The sequence below is a fragment of the Gouania willdenowi genome, chromosome 9, assembly GCF_900634775.1.
Source record: "Gouania willdenowi chromosome 9, fGouWil2.1, whole genome shotgun sequence".
Classification (NCBI taxonomy): domain Eukaryota; kingdom Metazoa; phylum Chordata; class Actinopteri; order Blenniiformes; family Gobiesocidae; genus Gouania; species Gouania willdenowi.
The window spans coordinates 31,468,059-31,491,520 of NC_041052.1; the positions used below are offsets into that span (position 1 = coordinate 31,468,059).

The following is a 23,462-nucleotide window of genomic DNA, read 5'->3' on the forward strand; positions in this document are numbered from 1 at the left end:
TGATGGTGCAGTGAGTTGTGACGCTGCTTTTGAAAGTGCTGGGTTGCAGGTTCACGTCCCCCTTCAGTGTTTTTTTAGGACGTCGAGGCGACAATATTGCATTAAAAATCAATACAAATGATGCAATATCAAGCAGCAGCCACTGTCTTTATATCCAGTGTAACAGGAGGACTCTCTATGTAGTCATCCTATGCTGCTGACACGTCTCCTCCGACACATTTTATTCATATTATTCACCGCTCGTCACGGCACTGAAGCAATAAGGTGATGAAGTGACCAAAAAGTGTGACTAATTACAGGTGATTTAAGCCACTATAGTCACTGAAGACTGAACGCACCTTTAGAACAGGCTCATATTCCTCAAACACTGACTTATTTCACCCATTAGGGTGAATAAATCACTCTATTCCGGGGTGGTTACCATGGCAGCTCGAATAAATCTCTGATCCATTGATGATGGCTTTTTGTGCCGTGCGTGCACATCAGTAACCCAAGGTTTACATACTCAGGGTTGATTGACCCACTTCATACCAGCTGTAATGGAATCCGATACCCAGAGTTTCCCATCGCGGGGTATGTTGTTTGTTTATGGATAGACAGAGTTTGGTAACCCTCCTTTATGGAATACCCCTCTGATGATGGCAGGAGGTCCTTCACTGACGATGTGTCCAGGTTGTACCGTGTAGTGTACACAGAGCTTATGTTAATGAATATACAGATATAAATGTATAAGTGTATCTCTATGTAATGAAAAATATGTAGCAATTAATACATTTATCTAAAAATCACATTTAATAAATATTATATTCATGCCAAGGTGGAGACTTGAGAGAGAGAACCAATGACATCTTTCATTTATTGAACACTCCAGATTTGCAAAGCAACCTTAAGTGTAAAAAGTAGCTAGTGTCCACAAATAAAAAGTACCGTTTGTTTTAATAACTTAAAGAAGTAATAAGTGCTGCTCTTTAATCCAGTTTACACAGTGACATCATCAGCTGCCAAAACCGAAAGTAAAAGAATAATAAAATAATGTTTTTTCTTTATGAGGTGTCGTGTTTGTAAAAACAGCAAAGTGGAGCATAAATAATAAGTACTTTTAGATTAAGTATTTTTGGTTACATCTTAAACAGTTTTTTATCAACCCCTCATCACCTTAATATTAAAAGGAACTAATTTTTTTTTAACAAAATGCTGTTGTATTGGACTTCCCAACACTAGTAGTGGCACTAAACTAAAGAAACAGAACTGTCTCCATCTTTCAGAGTTAAATGTCAGATACAGACATGAAGCGTCTAAAATGTATCCGTCAGTTGTGACTTGAACGAGTGTTGAAGGTTGTCGGCCTTTGGTTGGTTGGTTTGGAAGCACAGTGAACTGTGGTCTGTCTGAGCATCACTCCGTGTGTTCCTGGATCCACCTACAGAACCTCTGACAGTACTTGTTGGGGCTGACAGTAGAGAAGGCCCGGCCCGGGTACCGGAGGCGCTTCCATAGGTTTTCCAGTCTCTTCCTGCAGCCGTACACGGTGAAAATGTCGATGATACCCACAAAGTAGCGCAGCTGAGGCCCGTCGATCACGTGCACTGCGTTCTTGGCGTCTGGCAGCAGTCGTCGGTGGTGCTCATGGAAGTCTCTGAGCTCTGAGTCGGAGCGGACCGGGTGTCGGATCTCCTGCAGAGGGATTTCTTCTGAGGACGGCTGAGGACGAGTCGAGCCGTCATTGCAGTCTGTTGGAGGCTTCAGCAGAGGAACACCAGACTCGTGTTCATCAAAGTGCAAAGATCTGCAGAAGACACACACGTTACTCTTTGACCCTGCTCAGCCGGCGCCGCTATGAGCTTAGCTAACCTAACACGTGGGAATGTTCGCTAAATGCTAAGCTAACCTTTGGGACAGTTTATATCAATGAACCTTCATCAAAAGTAAATATGTCAGATTATAGCCATAGGCTAATTTCCATCTGTTGTCCCTGGACATGCTCTTAACAGTAAAACAAGGATAGACAAAAAACAATATACAAAAGGATTACATACAGGACAAGGAACATAGGGATCATAAAACAGGACAGGATGCTGGATGGCAAAGAAAAGGACAAGGGAAAGAAAAGCAGTTCACTTGCACACGGTGCACACAGTTGGTCAGTTAAAAGAGTGCATACAGATCCAGAAAAAAATGACATATGGATTTAAGTTATTGTAAATCTACATTATTGAGTTTAATTATCTTCTAAAAAATAAAATTACTTATTTAAAGTGCTATAATGCATTGGACATGGCCCAAAGGTGCTTCTTATATATAGATAGTGCCTTGCACAAAGCCCTAGGGTGCATTATAAAAATATTAGTTTAAATCAATTGTGATCACAAGTCTGGGTTGATCTGAGCAGCCACTCCTTTAAATTACTTTTAAAAGTGGTTGGTTAACTGTTCCACTGGACACTGCCTTTGTAGGACAGGACGTTTTGACCAAAGGTAGTTTTTCTCACAGGCACCTGACAGTCACCAGTGACGTGCCGTGAGCCTAGGGTAGAGTCGGCAGGGCGTTCCAAATCGAGACCACTAATGTCAACACCAATGACAATTTCATATGTTTCTGCTGGCAAGTGTTAATTCAATTAAATTCAACTTTATTTGTGTAGCGCAATGTACAACAAAGTCCTCTCAATGCGCTTATCACAATATAAAATTCATAAAGAAAAAACCCAACAAGACAAGACAAGAAATTATTTAATATAGCCTCCATACTCTCCCAACAAGATATATCTCATGACACGGCAGCACATCCGTTGTTTGTGTTGGAAACACAGAAACATGGAGAAAATGACAACAACAACAACTCGGAACAGCGTGTTTTACGATGTTGATTTTGTTAGATGGCTAAATGCTTGTTCATGTGGATCTTGTTGGGTTTTTTCTTTCTTATTATGAATTTTATATTTTGATAAGCACATTAAGATGACTTTGTTGTAAATTGCACTAAACAAATAAAGTTGAATTATGAGCATTGCAGTGTGCATGTGTCTGTAGGACAAGTTTTTATGCCAAATGTGGTGTGGCATATCAGGCGTCGCATTAAGCTAAGGGGATTTGGAGACCTGATCAACCTCTTTCTTCCCTGAACCTTGAAAGTGAGGTGTCTTCTTAGATGCTTACGGACTAGGTCCTTTGTTTCATTTGTGCCTGATACTAGTGTCAGTAGTAGACAAATTGTGCAATCCTTGCAGTCCTGAGATTTTTCATTATCAGGATGTTGGTGAATTTCAGGAGAGGTGAATGTAATAGGTTGAAAATATATATTTGTTTTATGTTTGAAATATCACCAAATCCTGATTAATATGGTTTTATATGGTTAAGAGTTTTTTTTATTGCCAGTAAGTATGTATAAATGTTGTTTTCAAACTAAAGTGTTAATCTCTGTACTGTCACTTTAAGAGGCTTCAGGCCTACTACCGTCATCCCCAGGCTCCTCTCAGTCTGCGCAACACTGAGCTGAGAGGAGGTAGGTTAATATTTTCTCGTTAGCTTTGAACAATTATTTTGGATTTATAATGTAGACTTTTACGTTTTTACGTTTTATCCATGTACAAATGTTAGTCTTTAGGTTATGAACATGTAGTTAATGTGTTAATCGAGTTTAAACTTTGAAAATATACTTTTTGTAAGTTTTATGGCGCGCATTTTCACGTGTTAGCTTACAGATTCTTTTGTGCATCTGCTAACAGGAGCTTGAGGCCTGTTTGCTGTCACTGTGTGGAAGAAACTACATGTTACAGAGCCTTATGTGTCTTTCTGTTCATTTGTACAGGTAAGTGTTTATTAAGTTCATTATAATGTCTGGTATGCTGTTCATTTTGTTCACACTGGTGGCATTAAGCATGTGAAAGAGATTTATATTATACGATTAGTGATTGTATCATTTTTTAAATTCATTTTCACATTTTTATTTAAATATATTTCTGTTTTGTGATACTGAAGATTGTATTAGTTATATATAATGTCAGTCTGTGCAACACTGAGCTGAGAGGAGGAGCTTGAGGCCTGTTTGCTGTCACTGTGTGGAAGAGACTACATGTTACAGAGCCTTATGTGTTTTTCTGTTCATTTGTACAGACTACATCACTCTGCCTGTATTAAAAGACCAACAAGCAGCTGATCGTGGTCCTTCTTGATTTCACCACAACACAGAACACAACGCAGTATAGACAAGGGTTAACGGATGTGCATCGAACTTAAATGAAAAACTGATAAAGACTAAGCACACCCGTTACACTAAGCAAACCTCAAGGGGGAACTAGTGGCTACGTGCTAAGCTAACACAAACATGTGGACTGGTGGCTACATGCTAAGCTAACCTAAACGCAGGACTGGTGGCTATGTGTTATGCTAACACAAACATGTGGACTTGTCTCAAGGTTGGAGTTCCTTCTCTGTGTCAGAGGACAACAGCACATGTACTGTCTTTTATACATAGAACACAAAGATTCTTTATCCTCACACGGAAAGATACACAGCATGTTGAAAGGTATATGAAAAGGCCGCTGCACAGACAAAAGGACAAACAAAAACACACAAAGACAAAAATGTATTTCCAGAGGAAGAGAAAACATCTCCAAGTTTCCTTATCTGTGACCTGACAATATGTTAGGAAGGAATATGCAATAGCCACTGCACAGAGTGTTTCAGAAATGTCATTCATTGCAGATATGAACCTTCTACAGATTGAGTGTAAAACCTTGGCTAAAACATTCTTTGTGGAACTTACTTCTTGGTGCGTATGACCAGATTGGCCAGTGAGTGTTTGCGGTCCTGCTCGTCTCGGTGCAGCGGCTGATGTCCCAGAAGAAGACTGTAGTCCAACACGTTCAGGCTCCGCAGGAAGGCAGTGTCCACTTCAACCTGACGCTCAAACCAGGATTTCTCACCGCCTAATAGAAGAAGGAAGAGCGAGTACATAAATGGCTTAGCGTAAAGATCTGTCGTCTTAAAAAAAACAGTGCTTTTAGATTAGAGACAGAAGTTCGGACAGTTTAAACCAACTCAGGGTCATCACACTGAGACGATTGATAACTGATCAGAACACAATATTCTCACAACTGGCTATTTTTTTTGCGGACTCTTTTACCTTTGCGTGTGAACTGTTTGCAGAAAAAGTAGGCCTGCTAAATTTTACTTGTGACTAATTAGAATAAATACAACTGAGAAATAGTATTACTCTTGTCATCTGTCCTTGGAGCTGTTCAATTATAAGATCCGGGAAGAAGGTAGGAAATACCTTACAAATTTGACCTGGATTGGCTGACTGTGGATTTTTTTTTACTTTACAGGATGGATCGACAAGATGGAACATTGCAACATTCTACAAAAGCTTACTGAACTGGAGACCCTAGTGCAAAGACTAGAAACAAAGAAGGTAACTGGACATTATGGAGACAACAATGCAGCTGTTTGGAAGCAGTGAGGAGGATGAAGCAAGCTCTTTACCAACTGGCTCAGAGGGAGTTGTTGGACCTACTGATGTGAGACTGGAAGGAGAGTGTACTGTCGAGGATGACACCCAGACTCTTAACCTAAGGGGAAGGAAGGACAGATTTGGAGAGAGTGGAATAGGTGCCTACAAGCAGGACTTCTGTTTTGGAGCTGTTAAGTTGAAAGAGAACCAAGAACGCATTTCTTGTTGACAGAGGGTAAGGGAGGATGGAGGAATAGAAGAAGATGAAGAAGACCTACCACTCTGATTCTGGTGATGTGTCTGTAAAAATGCACAGAAGATTTCTAGCAAAAACGTGAAGGTCTGTTGCTTACCTAATGACATGATATCAGACCAGACAAGATCTCTCACATTGTGGAGGAAGAATACCAAAATATGAAGAATGTTGAGATTCATTTTTGAATAAATGATGTCAGGAAAGATCAGTCTTAGGTGTTGAAAAAGGACTTTGTCTGTTGAAAATTGTGAGCTATTTACAGCCTAAAGTGTACATCAGTAGTCTTATCCCCCTATCCGCAAAGGAGAGGATTTATTCTCTGAATAAGTTTTTGTCTGCTGCTTGTGTGGAACATTCTCTAAGTTTTATAGAAAACTTTAATATTTTTTGTGAATGCAGACATCTTTTCAGAGCAGATTGATTGTGTCTGAATAAGGAAGGAGAGACATTTCTGAAATCCAACCTGTTATCAGTGTTGATAAAGACAAAGGGGAACATGCAACATCAGTAGAGAAAACCACGAGGAAGGAAAAGACCATGGGAGAGCTGCCTTCGCAGAAGGATGAGCAGCTGTGTTCACAGGAAAATGAGTCAGGATGCAAAGAGGATGAGCAGGACAATAAACTGAATCCAGCCCCCACCTCTGAGGGGAATCCACCTCCCTTCCATGAAATTGCTCTTACATCCACATCATCGAGTGTCTCTGCTGACTGTGAATCATTGGATTCGGTTGATGAGATGGAAAAAGAGCTGGTTCGTGATGAGATTGGACTAAAAGTAAAACCACTGTCCACGAAGAAGATAGAAGTGTCATTTGTCCCTCCTCTGATGAAAGCGTTGTTCAAGAAATTAGCAGGGGTAACTGTACACTGAGCTGTATATGATGTGAGCTGCATCAATAATGTTCTACCTCTGTTTGTAAGAATAACCTGAAGAAATGAAGTTCTTTGCATATTTGTGTGTCTTTGGGTTGACATGATTAAATCATGTCAAAATGGGGATTAAAAGGTTATTTCTGCATTTTTCAATGTTTGTCTGGTAAGCCCTGACACTGTTGCTTTAGCTACATGCTGGTTTCCAACACACACTGTGCATTGTTCACATAACCCTAAAGTCATGATGCAGTCTGCTGGACTGGATCATGGTGATAAATCAGCCAAAACACACTTTCGCCAGCCTTTCCATTGTACAGGGCACACCCAGCCAATGAAGATAGATATTTTAATCCCAATTCTTGGGACACACTCTTGCTTATTGTATTCAACTTCGCGTGAGCTGTTTGCAGAAACAGCAGGCCTGATAAACTTTCCTTGTGACTAATTATAATAAATACAACTGAAAAATAGTATTACTCTTTTCGTCTTTCCTTGGAGCTGTTCAATTAAAGATCTAGGAAGGAGGTAAAAAAAACGTTACATTCTTTTCCTTTTTTGTTTTTGGTTGAAACAAACATTTTTGTCTGTAATGGCTTAGGCCCTGTTCACACGTAACAGGGTATCTTGCAAAACAGAGATATTTTTCTCCGATTTGCCCTATCATCCACATGCAACCAGAATTTTTTTTCATAAAAATGAAGGTTTATTAAAACTCCAACCAAATTATGGATTTGAGGAAAATGCTGGCTATGCATTTGAGCATTGACACTGACAACCAAAGTTTTAAGTTTCCAAACATCACGGGGACTGTGCTGGTCCTGGTGCGGGTTACTTTTCTGCGCGGTCGCTCCCTGTTGCGGCAGGGCTAGCAGTACGGGCCCCATGGACGTGCCAAGCAGCACAGCCAGAAACCCACCCCGCGACAGCCACCGAACCATACCGGCCCCACGGAGCACGGCCGCACACCGTCTGCGCCACCTACCCTCCACGGTGGCCCGCTGTATGGACAGGGCCGGCTCACACCAGACAGGTCTCCCACATGGACCGGATCTTAAACATTGTTCGGCTGGTGTGCAAAGCTATAACGGTGCACTGGGACCCCAATGCATTAAGCTGTCAACAACAGAGAGTGACTTCCATTCACTTGTGGATAGCACATTTATGCGGTTTTGTGTGGATGGAATTTTTTTTTTTTAAACGTGGATGTGTGGTCGTAACTTTTTTTTAAACATAGGATGGTGGATATATGTTTATAAAAATACCAGCTACGTGTGGACAAGGTCTTAGTTTTCTGTTGGTTATCAACCTGTGAACCACTGCTTGGAGAGCATGTTACAAACACAGAAGGCGACTTTCCTGCTCACCTAACTCAATGTGCTGCCCTTTGAAGTTGTTGTCCTTCAGTATTTTGATGATGTGCTGTCCTTCTGTTTCTGGATCTGTCCACCGGCCCACCTCACACCCTTTGATGTCGTACCTGAAACCAAACAAAAAGTTAGTGCTTTCAGTTTTGGATCTTATTGTGAATTTTTGGGTGAATTACCATTCTGAAACGTAACGGTTTTCCTCTGTTTAAAATCAGGCTCCAATATGACACGGAAATCCCTTGCATTCATGTTTTGGAACATATCACAAATTTAAAACACATTTTTTCCTGGAGAACGGGTGAGTAAATGTCTACCAAGTGCAGCAAACGGACAAATATATCAAGCTCCAAATCTATGTTATCACAGGGCTGCGCTTAATGTCATGCAAAACTTGATGGTGACTCACTAGTTTGTAGCTTTTAACTGAAAATGAAATGTAGATATCTCAAGGACACAGATTAAACATCATGGACATTTTTTTTTTTTCATGGACATTTACTGGTATTCTTCATGTTAAACGGGTGGCTGAGTGTCTTTTAACAGTTTTAAACTCTTCAAAGATGTTAGCTATGTGCTAAGCTTACCTGTTAAAAGTGGGAGAAAATACTTCTGTAATTTTTTTGGCTACGTGTGCAAGAAAAGTCCCAATGTGCCGATATGTTGCTCTATTTGATCAGTGTGTGTGTGTGTGTGTGCGCGTGGGTCTAACCAGGAAGTAACTCTTGTGTGTGTCTATGTTGTTCTCTTTTATGTTTATTGTTGTGTGTATTTTTCTTTCATTCTATGTATTCTTGTTCTTAATTACTTTCTTTTAGTGTTTTTTGTGTATTTTGGAGTTGATTTAATGAATTATTTAACTTGGATTTGGTGCATTTTTATGTTTCTAAAGCTTTTTATGTGTTTTTGCTATTATTTTATGTACTTCGTTGACATTCAGTGTATTTTCTGTTGTTTAGTGTATATTTGGAGTAAGTTTGTTCATTTTTTTTAATTTGATTTTTTTGGCTTGTCTGAGACATGGCTAAATAGTGTTTCCCCAGACGCAGCAATAACTAGGTTACCTAAAGAAAAGACAGGGATCTAGGGAAACGAGGTGGAGTTTTATTATATGACAAAAATGAGTTTCAATGTAGTCAAATTGTATGGCCAAATGAGATCATGTTAGAATGCATTGGTGTAAATATTTCTCTCTCTGCTGAAATGTCACTGACTGTAATTTGTCTTTATCGTAATCGATCTTCTAAAAATGATTTTTATGATTAACTCCAAATACATGCAATCATAAGAAAGAAATCATATTATTAGGAGTTTTCAACACAAACAGGGATGACAAAAAGGACAGGAAAAAATCTTAAATTAATAACCGATCAGTTTAATCTCACAATTTATTGAGAAATTAGGAAATAGATTTGCTTTTCACAAATAAACCAGAAAGGATTACTAAAACGTATATCCTATTAACTGGTCTTTCAGACCATAATGCTATTCTATGCACAAGAAAATTAACTAAAAAATGCTTTGATCACTCCTTTCCCAACCACTCAGGGAAACCTAAAAATACAACTGCCTCGATGACCACTAGGGCCATAAGCAGGGGTGACTGTCAGGTTCCTGTGAGAAAAAAACTACCTTTGGTCAAAATGTCCTGTCCTACAAAGGTAGTGTCCAGTGGGCCATGTGCAATGCACTATAGGTCTTTAAATAATAATTTACAAAAAAGCACCTTAGGGTCATGTGCAATGCACTATGGCACTTTAAATACATATAATATTTTTAAAGAGCACCTTAGGGCTATTTGCAATGCACAGCAGCACTTTAAAGGTCCCATATCATGCTATTTTCACCCATCTCCATTTGTTCAAAAAAATCTAAAAAACATAGTATTTGAGGTTTATTTTCCGAAACTCTCCTGTTTTCCAGAGTTTTAGCCTCTGAAAAGTCACTCTCTGAGCAACTCCACACAAACAGGCTTATTTGCAGCCTACTTATGCATATTCATGAGTGGGCATGTCTATAGATGGGACACTGTCTTCCTCCTCCCCGCACGGTGATCAACAAACTACAACATTACAGCCGATCACATTAATTGCATAAAATGCAAAATATCGGCCGATCTGATATAGCCGATCAGATCGGTGTAAGGCCTAATAATAACTATTATTAGTGTTATTAGAAGCTTCAGGAGAACACCTGCTCTCGTCATGATGAGGTGATGAAGATGTTCTGCAACACTGATCAGCAGTGTATCTGTACGACACTGTTTCAGCCGGAGCATAAAGTACTAAGAGGAAAGAGCTGCAGGAGAGTCGAGCTGACATCAACAAGAACATCCAGGACAGAGAGAAAGACCTGCAGCTGCTTAAGGAGCAGCTGAAGAGCATCCATCTTGATCACACAGTGCAGCACAGCCAGCAGATCATCACTGAGCTGATCTGTCTCCTCCACAGAAGAAGCTCTGCGCTGAAGAAGGAGGTCCGATCCAAGCAGCAGACTTAAGTGAGTGCAGTCCGAGTGCTTCAGGAGAAGCTGGAGCAGGAGATCAGTGAGCTGAAGGAGAGAGATGCTGAGCTGCAGCAGATCTCCACCACTGAGGATCACATCCAGTTTGTCCTCAGCTACAGCTCGCTGTCAGCGCTCCACACACTCCTCCATCATCCACACAAGTCATCAGAGCTGCTTCCAGGAGGTCACAGCAGCTGTGTCCCAGCTCACAGAGCATCTTCACAGCATTCTGAAGGAGGACTGGACCAAAGTCTGTTGGACTGTGGAGAGAGTGAATGTTTTACAGCCACCAGAGCCCACGAGGATTCTTACAGTATTCACAGGAAATCACTGGATCTGGAGAGCTCAGTTTATCAGAAAGAAACAGAAAAGTAAGACTAATGAGAAAAAATCAGCCTCATCGTCATCATCCAGACAGGTTCACTGGTGGTGTGTTCAGTTCCTGAGCAGAGAGGGTCTGAGTGGACATTGTTACTGGGAGGTTGAGGTGGGAGGGAGAGGACTTGGTGTAGGGGTCACATGCAAGAGTATCAGGAGGGAGGGGCAAGGTTTTTTTTTTCCAGATTTGATCACAACATCCTCACTGACGCCTCAGGTCTTCGTTCCTCCGGGATTGGAGGAACTATCTATGAAGTTCCTTGTAATATACAATGTTGTATATATGATCAAACCTGAGATGTGGACTTCACAGAAATAGAAAATGATATCTGACATTACAGTATCGTGTGCAGTAGTAGGGGGTACATAGCTTCTGGTTAAATGTCTGAAGGGGTACGAGATTGTGAAAAGTTTGGGAACCACTGCACTAAAGCATCAGAAAAATATGTGGTCTATTGAAATTGAAATTGGATTTTCAGCTCTGATGCACATGAAAGATTTTCTTGGGCACAGTGGAGACGGTACCTGCTTTTAATCCTCTCATCAGGGTAGAAGACGCTCTGCATCACCAAAAAGTATTTCTAAGGACATGAAGTAGACAGCGTGAGCTCTGAGGAGGGACAGAAAACACCATGAGCGAGCTCTGAGTGAGAGACTTAACGTCAAATACCTTTAGCCGACCAGGAACCAGGATCCTGTGGACACCTGTGAACAAGAGGGGCGGCATTAACAAACACACCTGACTTATGGAGATTAGCGTTTCTAAAATGTAATTTCTTTGTTTAAAGGAGAGTGTGCACACAACTCCACCCACGTCACTCAATTGGCATTCACATGGATCCTAACTGAGGAATATATCTGGCCTGTACTACGAAGCTGGATCAGTATATCCTGATATCTCTCCGTTGGCTTCACCTAACCAAAACTCTGTCAGAGAGCCCCTGTCCTTTGAAGCAGCATATAAACACGTTCACTAATCCAGGTGATTTCAGCCTGGCTATGTGCACGTACTGTGACAGGGCTGGAGATTGCTGCATCAGACCAATCACGAACAAACCTTGTAGAGCCACTTACCTCACAATTGTGGAATAATTCTTTAAAAATACGAATAATTAAAATCCATATTTCAGACCAAAAACAAGACTGTTGCTGCAGAAAAAGCAGGAACTACAGAACACAGGCAGGAAGCTGCTGACACTGCTAATGCGTAAAAGCGTGAGATTATCCAATATTAATCCATGGAATGATAAACGGACAGCTCTCTAATCAGTTTCACTTTATTAGAGCACAGTCATGTTTCTATTCAGGTAGTCCTCCTCAATTTATCACACACACACTGGGATGAGAGCACGTTGTTTCAATGTAGTAGAGGGGTCACCAACCTTCTTAAACACTACATTTACTACATAACTTTAAAAAGTTAGGGAATGTTGAGGTTTCAACATGAAACACTTTATTTCTTCTAATTGATGCAATTGTATAATTTTCATTACATTTTATTAAATCTTGTTTATTGAAACTGATCTTATATATATAATATTATATACAAAACACCACTGACCATACACCAGATCTACAACACTTAAAAACATTTGTCACAATGTTTCTGTAAAAATTTAAAGATGGTAATTTAATACTAAAACTTTCAGCACTATTTAAGTAACTACATCTGTCATATGTATTTATCTTTGTGAGTTTTAATCCTGGAAAGTAAATCAAACTTTAGATGGAACTCATTGGTAACTAGAGCTCCTGAGGGCACCTCACATCGTCTATACGGGCTACCTGGTGCCCGTGGGCACCGTGTTGCTGACTGCTGCTGTTCTTGCTGATGCTGTCAGCATTACTAAAGCGTGTGTATGAATGAATGAAAGAATGAATGGGTTTATCCGTCTGTACCATATGTGCTGTAATTGTTTTACAGTTGTTGATATTGAACGTTACCTAGAGCTGTTGTTGGGATCAGCCAATAGAGTGTGTGTGTTAAGTCACGTGTTGGGTCGCAGCCGAGTGACGTGTGGGAAGTGTAAAAATAAAGTATCAAAGTGATGACATGCAGTCCGACTCTTGTGTGCATTCCTCCAAAGAATAGAAGACACAACATGGTGTCAGAAGTGGGATGACCGAAACCAAGGTTCCATCACGGTCATCCGCAGATAGAGAGGGGAAAGCATAGCTATGGCAAGTGACGGTGAGGACGAGCAGGGTCGGGTCGGAGTTAGCAGGAGGGCTAGCGCACCCAGTGCTGCATTTAGCATCCAACCACCGGAGGCCTTCGACTTCTCCCATCCGAACGAGTGGACAAAGTGGATCCGGAAGTTTGAAAGGTTCAGGCAAGCAAGCAATCTGTCTTCAAGCTCAGAAGAAAACCAGGTAAATACCTTAATTTACTGCATGGGAGACGAAGCAGATGACGTCTTAAGAGGGTTGAAGCTAAACGATGCCGATCAACACGTATACGCTAAAGTGAAGGAGGGCTTTCAAAACTTCTTTGTAGTTAAGAAGAATTTGTTTACGAAAGAGCACGCTTCAATATGAGGAAACAAGAGCCAAATGAGACTGTAGATGCCTTTGTCACTGCCCTGCATGCACTAGCAGAACATTGTAATTATGGACAATTGCATGAGGAGGTGATCCGAGACAGGATAGTCGTTGGACTGGCTGACAAGAGACTTTCAGAACGTATGCAAATGGGGAAGGATTTGGACCTTGAGAAAGCTATAAATATGGCAAGACAGTCAGAAGAAATAAAGAAACAACAAAGCATATTGAGGAGTGATGCTGCGACTCTGATGCAGGTGGATGCAAGCTCATTGGACAGAGTTTTAAAAGGGAAGCAGCAGCCTGAAAAGTTCCATAACAAGCGTAAACATATGGGAGTGAGATCACCTCTCTATAACAAATGCAAAAGTCCACAAAGGTCTCAGTGTTACAAATGTGGGGGTCCGCCACATTCCAAATACGAGTGTCCTGCGAATGATGCAAAATGTAGATCATGTGGAAAAAAAGGCCACTACCAACGTGTTTGTCACACAGTGAAAGCGGTTCAAAGAACAGAAGAAGAACAGGAAATGGGATATTTCCTGGGTGCTGTGACAAATGATAACACTGCATGGACGGCTAATATTAAAATAATGAACCAGACAATAATGTTTAAACTGGACACTGGGGCAGACGTAACAGCAATATCACAGGCCACTTTTAACGGTTTGTTCCCTCAAAGGCAGACTGTTCTCTGAAAACCAGAGAAACCGTTGCTGGGTCCATGAAGGATACCACTGGATGTGTTAGGCTTCGCCAAGCTGCAACTGAGGTATGGAGATAAGAAGACTTTGGAAAATGTCTATGTTGTAAAAAATCTTACTACTCCATTAATAGGGTTGCAAGCTATCACAGCATTGAGCCTGCTCCTGAGAGTAAACAGCATGACACTTGACATTCTGAAGTCAGAGTACCCTAAGCTGTGTAGGGGGCTGGGAGAAGTGAACCACTCTTATGATATAAAGAGAAATACATTTTACCCTCAGTCGAACAGATTCTTGGAATGTTAGCGGGGGCAAAGGTGTTTAGCAAGCTGGACGCTAACATGGGGTTCTGGCAGGTTCCCCTGACAAGAAAGTCTACAAAATGTACTACATTTATCACACCTTTTGGACGATTTCATTTTAATCGTCTACCCTTCGGCATAAATTCAGCACTTGAGCACTTCCAACGCACCATGGCTGAAATTACTGAGGGGCTTGAGGGTGTTGTGTGCCACATTGACGACCTGCTGATATGGGGTCAGGACCAAGCTAAGCATGACACACGTCTACATGATGTTTGTTTGGAGAAGGCAGGCATCACCTTGAATGTAGAGAAGTGTGAGGTTACAACTAATAAATTGGCTTTCCTGGATCACATCCTCTCTGACTCTGGCATCAGCCCCGACCCGAGGAAAACGGAGGCAATTACAGAGATGCAGGAGCCTACAAATGTTAGTGAATTGAGGAGTTTCCTGGGTATGGTAAACCAAGTTGGTAAATTAATTCCTCAACTGGCAGAAAAGGATAAAGCACTTAGTGATCTCATCACCAAAAAGAACTGTTGGGTGTGGGGTGCAGACCAGCAGAGGGCATTTAAAGTGCTGAAAGAAGCTCTATCCTCTCCACCTGTTTTGACCATGTACGATCCTAACAGAGACACTAAGGTTTCGGCGGATGCATCATCATATGGCTTAGGTGGTGTTGTTCTCCAAAGTGAGGGGGGAGGAAGGCGGCCTGTAGCCTATGCATCGCGGTCACTCTCTCCAACTGAACAGCGTTATGCGCAAATGGAAAAGGAGTCCCTGGCATTACTGGGCAGAGCGAGCTACGCTTACAGTAAAATATGATTTGCTGCTTAAAGACACGACTTGTGATCCCAGCATCAATGCGCAATGATGTCCTTGTTAAAATCCACGAAGGACACCAGGGGATTGTTAAATGCAAGGCATGAGCTCAACACAGTGTATGGTGGCCTGGACTCAGTCAGCAAATTTCTGAGATGGTTCTAATGTGCAGAGCATGTCTGGAGGAATGTCAAAATCAAAAAGAACCTCTCTTACCTTCAGAATGTCCAGAAATAACGTGGCAAAAATTGGCCACAGATCTCTTTGAACTTCAGGGGAAAACATATCTTTTGGTTGTGGATTATTTTTCCAGGTTCATCGAGATAGCTCCTTTATGTCACCCAAATTGTCATTACTCACCTGAAATCCATCTTTGCCCGACATAGCATCCCAGAGGTCATGATGTCTGACAATGGACCGCAGATTTCTGGGCAAGCGTTTACTTCTTTTGCACCTTCGTATGGATTTCAACATGTTACAAGCAGCCAGAGGTTTCCACAGAGCAATGGGGAGGCAGAAAGAGCTGTACAGATTGTAAAGAATATCCTGAAAAAGCATCGGATCCGTACCAAGCACTACTCGCATATAGAGCTACACCTCTTCGAAATGATTTCAGCCCGGCTCAACTCCTGATGGGTAGACGTTTACGCACTACTGTACCAGTACTTTCTACTCAGCTGAACCCGGCACTGCCCGACAACTGTGTGGTGGCTAGAAACGAAAGGGAGAAGAGGATATCAGACGCTGTGAACTACAACAGGCGGCACCGAGCGAGGATGCTGAGAGACACAATGATGTCCTTGTTAAAATCCACGAAGGACACCATGGGATTGGTAAATGCAAGGCACAAGCTCGACAAAGTGTATGGTGGCCTGGACTCAGTCAGCAAATTTCTGAGATGGTTCTTAAGTGCAGAGCATGTCTGGAGGACAGTGTTTGGGTCACTGATGTAAAAGCGTCTGGTACCGTGATTCAGAACCACCCCACTCCGAGATCCTATCTCGTTGGTCTACCTCAAGGGACTGTGAGGCGGAACAGAGTGCATCTCATACCTCTGCAGGACAAAAGTGCCCCACAGCAACTGGTCCCAGATCCACAGCCAGATGAACCGCTGGTGATACCTGCTGGGGAATCGCCAGTTCAGGTTTCACCTGGAAACACCCCATCTCTCACAACAAGATGTGGGAGAGCTGTAGTAAGACCTACCAGGCTTAACCTGTGAACCTCAAAAGGTTGAAGGGAGAAGAAAAAAAAATATGCAACTGTTTTGTTCTTGAGTAAATTGTTTGTTCAAAAGTTGAAGGATGTGAAGTTTGAATAATGTATGCTTGTGAGATCCAGTTATAAGGTTTGGATGATAAGTATAATAAGTGTCTAACCTTGTTTACGTTTTCAGGACTAAGATCTTCTTTAATGTGTGAAAACAAAATGCTTTGTCTTTGTTTGAAAAAAAAGGGAGATGTGTTGTAATTGTTTTACAGTTGTTGATATTGAACGTTACCTAGAGCTGTTGTTGGAATCAGCCAATGGAGTGTGTGTTGAGTCACGTGTTGGGTCGCAGACGAGTGACGTGTGGGAAGTGTAAAAATAAAGTATCAAAGTGATGACACGCGGTCCGACTCGTGTGCATTCCTCCAAAGAATAGAAGATGCGACACCATAGACTGTAAAAAAGATGGACGTGACGTTCTCCATAGTTCCCACTCAACGTTCTTGAAGCCAAAATACAGCGTTAGAGGCACTGCCATCTTGGAAATTTGACGTCATTTGGATCCAGAGTCTGCTCAGTACGGTCCGGCAGGAGGAGCCCTGGTAAAACGCCCCGCCCATTTTGTGTACTGCCCAATGATCAGCTGCAATCATCATCACGTCAAATCCCATTTTTCAACCTCAAATAACTTATTCAAAATAAACCTCACAGAAAAATGAGCACTTGAACACAATGTCGGGTAATAAAAACTAATGATCACAGCAGAATATAGGTTTGGAAAAATCATTGAGGAGGGGCTTATGACCTATACTGCAGCCAGTCAGCAGGGGCGCTCTAAAAAAAAGCTGCACTTCCTCGGGAGGACGTCCTGTTATGAGAAAACTGGGAGGACGGTCCAAGTCCAGGTAAAAATTAAATTCAATACGTGTTGGACCTGAGAGCAAAACTCCACACATTGGGTCACCTGTCACGTGAAAATTTGCTGCAGGCCCAGCAGCGTCAGAAATTTCTGTATGACAGAGGGGCTGAGCTGTGGCAGTTTGCACCGGGAGAAAAGGTGCTTGTATTGCTCCCAACATTCAGGTCTAAAATACTGGCCAAGTGGCAAGGGCAGATCTACCACCTCAACCTCCTGAAATTATGGCGTGAGGCTGTGCCCGTTTCTCTTGTGTCGACAATTAAAGAGAAAGATGAGTTGGGACCAGCGGTATCCAAAAAATGCTAATCCTGCCTCACTGCCCCTTATTAACCATCTCTCACCACCTAAGAAAACAGATGTGCAGAGATTACAGGCAGAGTTTGCAGATGTGTTCTCCTGTCCGAGCTCTCATTGAGCATAAAATAGAGACACACCCTGGGGTAACAATATGTTCTTGGTTCTATAGGTTACCTGAACACAAACGAAAAATAGTTAAGAATGAATTGGCGGCCATGTTGGAGATGAGAGTAATCGAAGAGTCTCACAGTGCATGAAGTAGCCCGAACGTTCTTGTAGCCAAAAAGAACCAATTCGTCACGCTTCCGTTTGGGTTGTTCGCCACTTTTCAATGCCTGATAGACTGAGTGCTGCGCCTGCACACTGCCTATGCGGCGGCATACCTGGATGATGTAATCATCCACAGTAACACCTGGGAGGACCATGTCCGTCGCGTGGAAACTGTGTTGGGTGTGTTAAGGCAGGCTTTGGATTGGCTGGATGATGCCTTGGCCTCAGTCGGGCGGTAGGGGTATGTGGTGGGTGGTTAGCATGGTGGAGAAGGGTCATGTGTGACATATGATTCAGGGATGGGACTGTTGCTGATTAATCACAGGTGTAGCGCATTGTGATTAATCACACCTGCTAAGTGTTTGTGTGTGTGTCAAGTGGCAATAAAGCCTTTTAAAACTCACCTGCATTGTGTGCTGGAGTCTGTCCAAGCCCTTTGTACACAGGACGTGTTACAACCAACAAAAGTGACAACACACCAACAAAAGTAACAACACAAGAGCAAAAGTCACAAAACACCGGAAATAGAGGGGATATTTTCAAAATAAAATACTCCGTGTTCAAAGCAGATTGAAAGAGGTTACGCTGGAGGAAAACACCGACCTTCCGGAGCCTCCAGCTGGCCCATTTAAGACTATACAAAAACCAAGTACATATTCAGACTAGGGCTGGGCGATATGGCCTTTTATAAATACCGCGATATTTTTAGGCCATGTCACGATACACAATATATATCTCGATATTTTGCATTACCCTTGAATTAACACTTTGATGCACAAAATCACACCAGTATGATGATTCTCTATGTCTACATTAAAACATTCTTGATCATACTGCATTAATATATGCCAATTTTAAACTTTCATGCAAAAAAGGGGATATCACAACTAAGTCAAAGTTGACATAACTGTATTTATTAAACAGTGAGTGGCTCAAACATAAAATTGTCAACAGAAAGTGCACGTTCTGTGCAAAATTGTCACAGAGACATTTCAAAACAAGACATTAGTGCAGGATGCAACTCACATGGCATTTCAAAACACAAAATTAAAGTGCACTTTTTGTACATAATGCCACTACAATATTTTAAAACAAATAGTGCCCTTTTGTGCATGTTGTCATTAAGATGATGTAGCCAATTGTACATTTACTGTTGGTTAATAAATTTTTTCTCTGAGATTAGTTTCTAGGTTCAAGTGTGAGTTGGGAATGATTACTAAGATGTGCAGAGAATAGACAGACAATTTGTTGTTTATAGAAAATAAGTACCATGGATTTATTATATTACAGAAAATAATAATAAACAAAAGTGGTCTCAAAACAGACTCCAGTTAACCCGCTGGGATTTAGCTCAGTTCATAAGGCGTCACAGCCTGGGGAAAAAAAATAGTTCCACTCAAACGAAAAATGAAGTCAGTCCTACCACCCTGGTAGGACTGAAGTTCGTTGGGTTGGTCCACTGGAAGAGAACCTAATTAAATAAAGTTGATCCTACCACCCTGGTAGGATTGAAGTTCATGCGTTCCTGGTAAGAGGATCGGTGCGGCGGTCCTACCACTCTGGTAGACCTGCAGTTCACCGTCCACTACGTCATCTCCGTGGGTAGTTCACCATCTTTAGATCCATGGGGGGTTTAAAAAACCTGGCCGATGCAATCTGAGTCGCCTATACAAAGTCCTCCGTTCTGCTGCCGATCGCTCCTTTTGTCAGGTGCAAGGCACAACCGCTGGTCTGCACAGTTAGTAAAGTGCTGTCTGCTGAGCACCGGGTGTGCGTGCTACCGTTCATATGCTGCGTTTTCAGCTGCTGCTTGATCGTTTCCCGTATTCAAGCCTTCTCCTCTCGTATCTCATGCTTCCTGTTTATACTAGGATACTGGTCTGTGATTGGCTGGCGTGTGTGCGTGTGGATGAGTGACGTCAGTGCAGTCTATTAGTGCGGTGAAATAATATTCTATATAAATAACTGAAGAGTAGATGTTATAATAAATTTACTTCTGCTAAATATAATATAATTAAATAATATAAATATAATACATTTCTTTATGACGTGGGTTACAATGACATTTCAAAAAAAAAAAAAAAAAAAAAAAAAGTCCGCGAGTTTAACGGTATGGTCATTTTCAACACCGCACAGACTACAAGCTGCGATATATCGAGTATATTCGATATATCGCCCAGCTCTAATTCAGACTCAGGAGTACCTTTCCGTTGATACCACGCCTGGTCCAAACCGAGCACTTTTATTCCAATTTTAAATCCAGCTTCGTAGTACATGTCCTATATGATTTTTAAGCACTTCTAAAGCTCTTACCTAGGAAGCGGACCAGAAGAGAGTGAGGGTACTTCTCCAGGTGCTCAATGTATCTGTGCAGGTTGGTCAGCAGGAACCTCACTTCACGCTCACTCTGAGTCTTCAGGAAGAACCTACGGTCATTCCTACAACAACAACGACAACAACAACAACGACGACTGCTTCATTTTGTTCTTATTTTCCTCTCACAAATCTCACCAAATCTTCTGCCACCTCATACCAGATTACAAAGGTATGAAACGCACGCTGACCAGACACAGACACCACACTGCCACTGAGTAGTGACTAGTTTGCTCGTTCTGAGACACTCTGTGATGTAGCAATAAAGCACAAGGAAAAACTCAAGTGTTAGTGGAAACACCAAAAACACACAAAACTACAAGAAAAGCACAAACATGACACAATAAAACACACAGAAATTTTTTTAAATTAAGACCACATACACAACAACAACAGAGCACACAAAAAGACACAAAACAACTGGAAAAACCCACAAACCAGCAACTGAAAAAAAAAAACACATACACAAAATGACAGAGAGAGAGCGAACCAGACTGCAGCCACACTGCTGCCGTTGAGTACTGACTAGTTAACAATAGCTGAGCTCACTGTGTGACATCGCAGTGGAACCTAAAGGTAAAGGCTGCGATGTTAGAGAGTTAGCAAGATTTGAAAGTTGCACCTCCACTAAGCTCCACCCCTTCCCCATCAGTGCTCTGTGATTGGAATGTAGAAAGTAGATCCTGTGGAATTACCTTTCACAAGTGAAGTGAGGAATAATGTGGAGTGTAAAATATTCAGACAGGAGGAATAGAGCTGCTCTATGTTCAGGTTCAATCCATATTCTTCTCTGCTCCCACTCTCCTTCTTATCTCTCCCTATTTTGTGTTGTCTGCTGTCTCTGTTGTGTAGATCTACAGGAGACTCTCTCTGGATTTATCCAAAAACCGAAATCATGGAATTGATCAATTGGTCTCTTAATACTATCGACCACATTTTTTCAACCAGGAGAGCGGGCCGGGGTGATCCCGCGTGTCCAGACAGAATGTGTACGGCCGGTACACGATGGATTCCTGGAACAAGTGGAAGGTCGTGTGTCTGTCCATGCTTTCCGTTGAAGACGTGGAGGACATCTACATGATTGGATTTATGGTAGCAGGCATACTGTAGATTGGAGCTGGCAGTTTTCTGATCTACCGCAAAGTCTGTGTTACGTTGGCAGCTGTTTTGGAAGGATGTCAGTCGTTTCTGAATGATGGGGCAGAGCAATCAGTCAACAATCAGACTCATACGAGGAACAAACTCAAAAGTAAGCAGGAGGCTACTTTGGAGCATTTAAGTGAAAATGAATCGATCTTGGAGAAGCTAAATGCTCGGCTGACGTTTGATGCCACATTATTGGAATACTGCTGAGACCAAAGACTTCAAGGATACTGAAACAGTGCCAGCCTGAAACGAAAACAAATTGTCTCATCACCATTGGTCCCCTCACACGCCAGCTCAAGGTTTTGACTCTATTTTTACCATGGAAAAATCTGCAGATCTGACGCTCTGTCCCCCCCTCATCTGACTGTATCAGAGGGAAGCAAGGGTTATTTTGTTTATGCCTTCACCGTCCCTCCATCTACCCCCCTCCCCTCCGAGCTGCTGAAAGTTGTCGAGAAGCGTCAAAGGTTGCATGCCGCGCCCCAAAATAGCTGGAAATCCTCTCCGCCCTGCCACCGCCTCCTACATCCCTCCCCGGGACCCACCACCCACCCCCACCTGCCCACGTGATATGGTTCTGTGACTGTGTTTTTTTATGTCTTCTGTTGAGTTGTTTTTTCCCCCTTGTGTTAAACTGCTCTCCCCAGTAGGGAATTCAGAATAAAACCTGCCTTTTTCCCTCATCCCCTCTCTGTCCTTGTGTTCTTGCCCCACTTCTCATCTAAACATGATGGCGCCGGATATGACAGCCGCGGTGTGTTGATGTGTGTTCATGTCATGCTAACTCATGTATCAAACCACTGATAGTGAAACATATCATCTGAGACTGTAGCGATTAGGACATGATTTCAATGTATTGGATGTAGAGTATTTAATATGTAATGTACATGAACCCTTCTTAAAGGGATCCTCCACTGTTTTTACAAGTTTGGCCTATAATCATTGAAATATCCTTTTTAGAAGATCTATGTCGAACAAAACACATTATTTTGGACCATATTTATTTAATTGCCTCCTAAAAATGGGACTACTTTATAGTTTTAGAGCCTTTGTTCCATCTTGAAATCACATGATTGATGATGTCACTCGGCCCCACAGCCTGTAAACATCTCAAAGTTAATAATGTCGATGTAACCCTCTTTTGTTTACCGACATAGGATAAAAACAGTTATGAGGGCTCCCACCCAAAATAACTTCTATCCTCAGGGTTTGTCTGTCTTCAACAGTCTGTGATTACTCTTTCACTTCAGCCACCAGAGCGTGTCAGTGCACTGTTTAAGGGAGAGTAAAGGTCCCTTAGGAGAGCTCTTCTTTTCTGCTTCATTGACTACTACCAAACCACAGAGTTGGAACTGTTGCTTCCTGCAGTCACAGAGTTTTTACTCTGTTTTAATCACTGGAGCTCTTCTAGCCTCAGCTACCACCTCAATGCTAAACATGTAGCAGCTACCACGGATACTTGGACAATGGTTCAAACACAAAGCTTAACCTTTTGTTTTTTAAAGTTCTTTCACATATTTTGATGAGTTTCACCTCATTTTATTTCAAAAAAGCTCTTTCCAGCACTACAGAGTCAACATGCTTAAATACACAGACGCAGAAGAAGTACAAACAATCCTAAAACACATCAGAGTCAATAAAAGTCTTTGTTGACATGGCTCGGTCAATAAAGTTCACACACTCGCGCACACGCCCACGCGCACACACACAAACACAAACACACACACACAGACACAGACACACACTCACGTGACAAAGAAGTCCGCTCTGCTCTTGGAGTTGCTGACAAACTGCAGGTAGCAGCCGACCGAGCAGATTGAGCTCATGTACTCAGCCTCGCTCATGTCCAGTGAACGCCTCACTTTGGAGAAGACCGGCGCTGCAAAGGTTTGCATCTCAAAGCCCTGCAAAGGGAGAGTCCACGTAAGACCCTGAACGCATCACAACCCTCAACGTGTAAAGAATCAGCTAAAAACCAGTTAGCATGATTGCAGAGTGAGTCTGTTAACATAGACTTTTTCTCCTTCTGAACTATACAGATTGGAATTTT

General features: G+C 42.0%; 1 protein-coding gene across 4 annotated transcripts in view; it reads right to left on the reverse strand.

Moving 5' to 3' along the window:
• Positions 1 to 461: 461 nt before the first annotated feature.
• The window catches only part of pip5kl1 (phosphatidylinositol-4-phosphate 5-kinase-like 1), a 36,650-nt gene continuing 13,649 nt past the window's right edge, over positions 462 to 23,462 (reverse strand). For 3 of the 4 annotated variants that reach the window (XM_028458599.1, XM_028458597.1, XM_028458598.1), the window contains exons 4-10: positions 23,162 to 23,316; positions 20,207 to 20,331; positions 11,500 to 11,534; positions 11,355 to 11,410; positions 7,947 to 8,059; positions 4,765 to 4,927; positions 462 to 1,786 (exon numbers count right to left, since the gene is read on the reverse strand). In XM_028458599.1, coding sequence (XP_028314400.1) covers positions 1,396 to 1,786; positions 4,765 to 4,927; positions 7,947 to 8,059; positions 11,355 to 11,410; positions 11,500 to 11,534; positions 20,207 to 20,331; positions 23,162 to 23,316 — 1,038 coding nt within the window. In that variant the 3' untranslated portion in view covers positions 462 to 1,395. The remainder of the gene's footprint in view (positions 1,787 to 4,764; positions 4,928 to 7,946; positions 8,060 to 11,354; positions 11,411 to 11,499; positions 11,535 to 20,206; positions 20,332 to 23,161; positions 23,317 to 23,462) is intronic. The other variant, XM_028458600.1, reaches the window with a different exon arrangement.